Here is a 5,212-nt window from a genome sequence, read left to right on the forward strand (position 1 = left end):
GTGTTCAGATATTGGTCCCCTGCTCGCTGTCTGCAGTAATCTGCGAGTACCTTAAAGAGGCTGGAGTTGGTCCCTATTAGCACGGACACATCAGAGGCTCCTTTAGGGTCAGGGCATATTAAAGCAGCAGTGTCCACCTCCTGTCTTACCCCCGCAATCTCTTCTGGGAATTCCAGGTGTACTATGACATACCCCTGATAGGGGTATTCATCCATGCTGAGGCCACACAGGCCAAGCCCTGTCAGGGGCCGTATAGGCAGATGCCTAAGCATCTGCTGGTAGAAAGACTGGAATATGATAGTCACTTGGGATCCTGTGTCAAGCACTGCTCTACATTCTGTCCCTTCAACCTTTATAGTTACCTCCGCTCGGGGTCCGATCAATCCTGGTGGGATTCGGGCTGCATGGTTCTTTCCAGGGGAGCCTCCACACCCTGTAGACCTAGGCGGCTCCCTTCCCAGGCCCTGGGGCCGTTTCCCGACTTTCCCCAGGTGGTCCTCAGCTTTTGATATACTAGCGTGGGATTCTCTGCATTCTGACACCTTGCAGCAATGTGTCCACCCTGGCCACACCGGTAGCAGAAGAATGATTGTCTTTTCCCTTGTTGTCTCGTTGGGGCAGAGGTTCTAAATGTAGTCCTCTGAACCGTGGTAGTGGAGGGTTCCATGTACCTTGAAGTATTTGCTGAATCGATGGTATTCTCTAATTCAGCCACTTTCTGTGTCAGGACCTGCACTCGTTGGGTAAGTTCCTCTTGAGGATTCACCATCAGTGCCTTGGGCGTTCGGGTGGATGTTGTGCCAGTCGCCGGGTGTGACTGCACCTCCCAAACCTCGCCAGCTGCCTGCCTCTCTTCTTCCTCTCGGACCTCTTTTATCAGCTGAGAGTAACTCGGTGGATTGTCTTGCCGTTCTCTTAATCGGAGGTGGAGAAGGATTGGGTTCTGATATTGAATTCCTCTCACAATCTGAGCCAATCTAGTCCGGTCCATTTGCCCAACTGCCACTGCTCCCCTCATGATGGCTCTCTGCAATAGTTTCTCCAACCTCTGGATATAGGCAGAAACCTTCTCTCCCTTTTGTTGCCTGGCATTGAGGAACTTGCAATAGACATCATCTGGGCCCTCAGTTCTCCCGAAGGCATGATCAAGGGCCTCTAGGCAGTCCTTCACCTTGACTCCAGGGTTACTGAGTTTCAGGGTGCGAATCACATCTAGGGCTGGCCCCCTGAGGCACTCTACTAGTCGCCTTCTCTTTTCAGCATCAGGCACCACCCACTCCTGCAGCATTTCAGTGGTGTGTTCCAGCCAGGGTTCAAATGCTTCCTCCCCAGGTATTGGGGTGGGACCCCCAGAAAACAACCTCAGTTTACGATAGGGGCTTGACTCAGGGTGGGGTGGCATAACCTTCTCTAATGCTTGCCCCAAAGCCTTCACCCACTCATCAGGTGAAGGAGCACTCTCCCGGTGTGGGACTCCTGGGTCAAGGCCCAACAGACCTGGCATATCAGCCAAAGTCTTTCCCTCTTTCCCCAAAAAAGCCGACATTTTCTTTAAAAACTCTACATCAGGGGCAGGGACTGGTGAGGGCTGGCTCCCAGTGGTTATTACCGTCCACTCACCATCTTCCACTGCTATCGTGCCTGGAACCTGTAGGGGTTCCACAGCCGATGGCAGCTCGCACAGTACAGCAAAAGCCCCCTCCTCCCTCACAAACATGCGCCCACGCATTTTGCACTTACTCAGGTACTCAGTGGATACCCTTAAGATAGGTTCTATTGCATCCTCATCAAACGCCTCCGGCACCCCCGTTACCAAAAGACAGTTCCTAGGGTTAATATTCATCCCCTTGCACCAGTCCTCTAGCAAGTGTAGGGCCATTATACAAACTGTAAAATTTTTTACAAATATATCAGATCAAAACAACAACAAGAAGATTTTTAGGTTTTCCCAAGTTAATGAATCACCCAAGATGTGCTTGCGAGGGGTACTGACCCAGGGATCCCGGACGAGCCCCCAAAAATGTAACCCTTCTGCCAGGCCAAGTTGATAGCAGCAAGGGCCGGGTTCAGTACATAGGGGTCCCTTCCCAACAGCGTGACACAGAACCAGCTCGAGCCCCCACCCAGTGACCTGGGAAAATCTTACACAAACCCCTAGGCGCCTCGAAGAGGCAATATTTCCCCTCTCGCAAGCACAGAGCCTCGGTGTAGCAGAAAATGTTTAATAACATGAGGTAAACGACATAGCATTAAATTGGGAAAACACCACAACTAGAGTTCATAGACCAAACCATGAGCGAAGACCCACCCCAGCAAATTGGGCCGTGTCCTCTCCCGTTGGTTCTTGAAACCAGCGACCCAAGAATCACCAAAGTCCCAAAAGTCCACCGATCCCAAAGTCTCTTGGGTCCAGCAACCCAGGAATCACAAAAGTCCCAAAAGTCCGACAACCCCCCAAAGTCTCTGTCCCTGATCAGTGCAGCCCCAGAGTTCAAAAGGGGGGGGGTGAGCAGGGTGTTAAGGGGCACCTTACGTGATCCGAGGCCAACCCGGCTGCTTCTCCGTGGGGTTCCACCGCAGCCTTACCACGAACTGCTCCACTCCACCCGCAGTCCCACTCCTGCCGTCCCACGAACTGCTCTGGCAGCCGCGCCGCTCCGCTCCGCTCACCGACCTGTGAGCCGCGCCGCTCCGCTCCGCTCACCGACCTGTGAGCCAGGCCGCTCCGCTCCGCTCCGCTCCGCTCACCGACCTGTGAGCCAGGCCGCTCCGCTCCGCTCCGCCCGTCCCTTGGGTCGCTCCCACAAGGCTCTGCTCTGCTCGCTGCTCGCTGCTTAAATAGCTTTAGCTCTTTTGTGATTTCAGCTCTTAGTGATAGCTGCGCCGCTCCGCTCCGCTCACCGACCTGTGAGCCGTGCCGCTCCGCTCCGCTCCGCTCACCGACCTGTGAGCCAGGCCGCTCCGCTCCGCTCCGCTCACCGACCTGTGAGCCGCGCCGCTCCGCTCCGCTCACCGACCTGTGAGCCGCGCCGCTCCGCTCCGCTCCGCTCACCGACCTGTGAGCCAGGCCGCTCCGCTCCGCTCCGCCCGTCCCTTGGGTCGCTCCCACAAGGCTCTGCTCTGCTCGCTGCTCGCTGCTCCTCCAGCCGCTCCGCTCGCCCCCCCGCTAAGCTAAGTTAGCTTAGCAATATAGCTTCAGGCTCCCCCACTAGTTAACACAGCCTCAGTGATCTCAGCTCTTAAATAGCTTTAGCTCTTTTGTGATTTCAGCTCTTAGTGATTTCAGCTCTTAGTGATTTCAGCTAGTAGTAGGGGAGCCCAGAGTGAATTCAGCTCAGCAGTCCGTAACTAGACTCCTAAGGGAATCAAAGTTAGCTCTGACATTCAACAGTGGAGAGAGGAGGAGGTGCAATTGGTGTTTCAGGCCCACAAAAGGGACCCACACCACCAGGTACCAATACCTGCCCCCAACCTCTCTCAATTCACTGGGTTTTGTAACCCATGCCCCTTGACAAGCAAATGCTACTTAGGTAATGGTGAATGACTCACTCAGTCCTTCTGTCATACACCAGTTCCACTGGCCTTGATTCACAGAATCAGGGTAACAAAACTTTATTCTTCCTGCCCCAATAACAGAGAAACTGGGGATCCCACACCAGCCAAAGTAACCACTTTGAGTTGCTGTTGTTTCCTGCCAGGCGAGTGGGTGTGCCTATGCAAACAAGATCAGCCCCTGGAGTTCTTTTCCACACTCGCCATAATTCACCACCAGATGTCAGGGTAGAGCTCATCCTGACTCTGCTTACACTTTGAACCATATCATTTGTGTATCTCTTTATAAACATAAAGGACCACATTGAGGGGGCTTTTTGCCCCCGTTACTTATCTGTGGTGGATTGGGCACAGTCACATTCCTTGCCATCATGAAGTGCAAGAGGCTGTGCCCACAGCAGTGCTAGCCCCTCCAATGGGAGCAGGATGGAGCCATGCCCCACTGCTCCTACACCAGCCTACCTGAGGAACAATGGGGCAAATCCTCTGCTCAGCTGAGCAAGCTTGACTGGTCATCTGAGGAATCCCAGTATCTGTAACTGGCCCTACAACACCTCTACTTGCAGTCCTCCAGTATAGGAGGTGTGGACAAGGACAAAGGAGCATGGCTCACTCTGGCAAACCCCAGTTACTGAGGCTGCTGCTTGCAGAATGTTGCCTTAAGGCTTCTTCTCTATGTTGCTTCTGAGGAGCAGATCAGTTCCTGGCAGCCTGAGGATCAGTGACTCACAATAGTGGGTTACAGCCACCGTCACAGACCATCCTCTGAGCTGCACTGGGCACCGACCAGCTGCTCCTGAGGATCTGGTCCAACGTCTTTAGACATATCCACTGGAGTGACACATTTCTGCATCAGCATCCAACATGGGACTGTAGCTTACAGATACAGTTGAATTCAAAATAATCAAACCTTATACCACCTCTGAGAGTCAGGTATTCCCCCGACTTCACACATGGGGAAAACAGACACAGGAAAAACAAACAAAACAAACCATATTTACCCAAGGCACCATAAGCTACCAGCCAACCTGGCATGAGAGCTCTGCAATTCTAACATTTATTCCTGTGCTCTACCCACTAGACTAGTGCTAAGTGCAAACTTCTGACAACTTTTCAATGATCAAATAGCTTAATATAAACTCAAGCTTCACAAAGACCCGGCACTGCACTGAACAAAGCTTTCCCTGAAACAACATGGCTGCAGGATGCGACTCCTCTTTTTTCAATTCTAGTTGTTATTATAAACAAAAATGCCATTAAGGAATCTATGTGTGTGCACGTGTTCAAAAGCGCAACATCAAATGAGAGATATTTACATACTGCCACTGTCAACAGGCAAAATATCAGTATTACATGGAGCTGTGGGGGCAGCATTGTACTTCACAAGGGAAAGTCACTGAAAACATTTACAAAATGTAAGCCATTAAAATGAAACACTTGCTGATTGGACCCTTGGATTTCTTTATAATGCTAAAGCAAAATATCTTTAAACTCTGAAAATCTTTGCTATAGTTTGTAAAAATTTCTTAATTTGTGATATGCCCTCTCTCACTTTGCTCCCCTCTAACACTAGCGTTTGATCACCTTTGTGCTGCGACTGTAGTGCCAGAGAAGGCATGACTGTAGGGCAAGTTCAATGTTGCTACTGCAGGCTTCCTTA

The 5,212-nt window shown here is 51.6% G+C and overlaps 1 protein-coding gene across 1 annotated transcript; it reads right to left on the minus strand.

Moving 5' to 3' along the window:
• Positions 1-379: 379 nt before the first annotated feature.
• On the minus strand, positions 380-1,879 carry LOC135983862 (paraneoplastic antigen Ma1 homolog). The gene has a single exon (XM_065597434.1). The coding sequence runs from the start codon at positions 1,877-1,879 to the stop codon at positions 380-382; it is 1,500 nt and encodes a 499-aa protein (XP_065453506.1).
• Positions 1,880-5,212: the final 3,333 nt, after the last annotated feature.

Source organism: Chrysemys picta, chromosome 5 (assembly GCF_011386835.1).
Source record: "Chrysemys picta bellii isolate R12L10 chromosome 5, ASM1138683v2, whole genome shotgun sequence".
Lineage (NCBI taxonomy): Eukaryota > Metazoa > Chordata > Testudines > Emydidae > Chrysemys > Chrysemys picta.

Bases quoted from the DNA above. Each gene is read 5' to 3' on its own strand.
- LOC135983862 (XM_065597434.1), bottom strand. From the start codon at position 1,879: ATGGCCCTACACTTGCTAGAGGACTGGTGCAAGGGGATGAATATTAAC.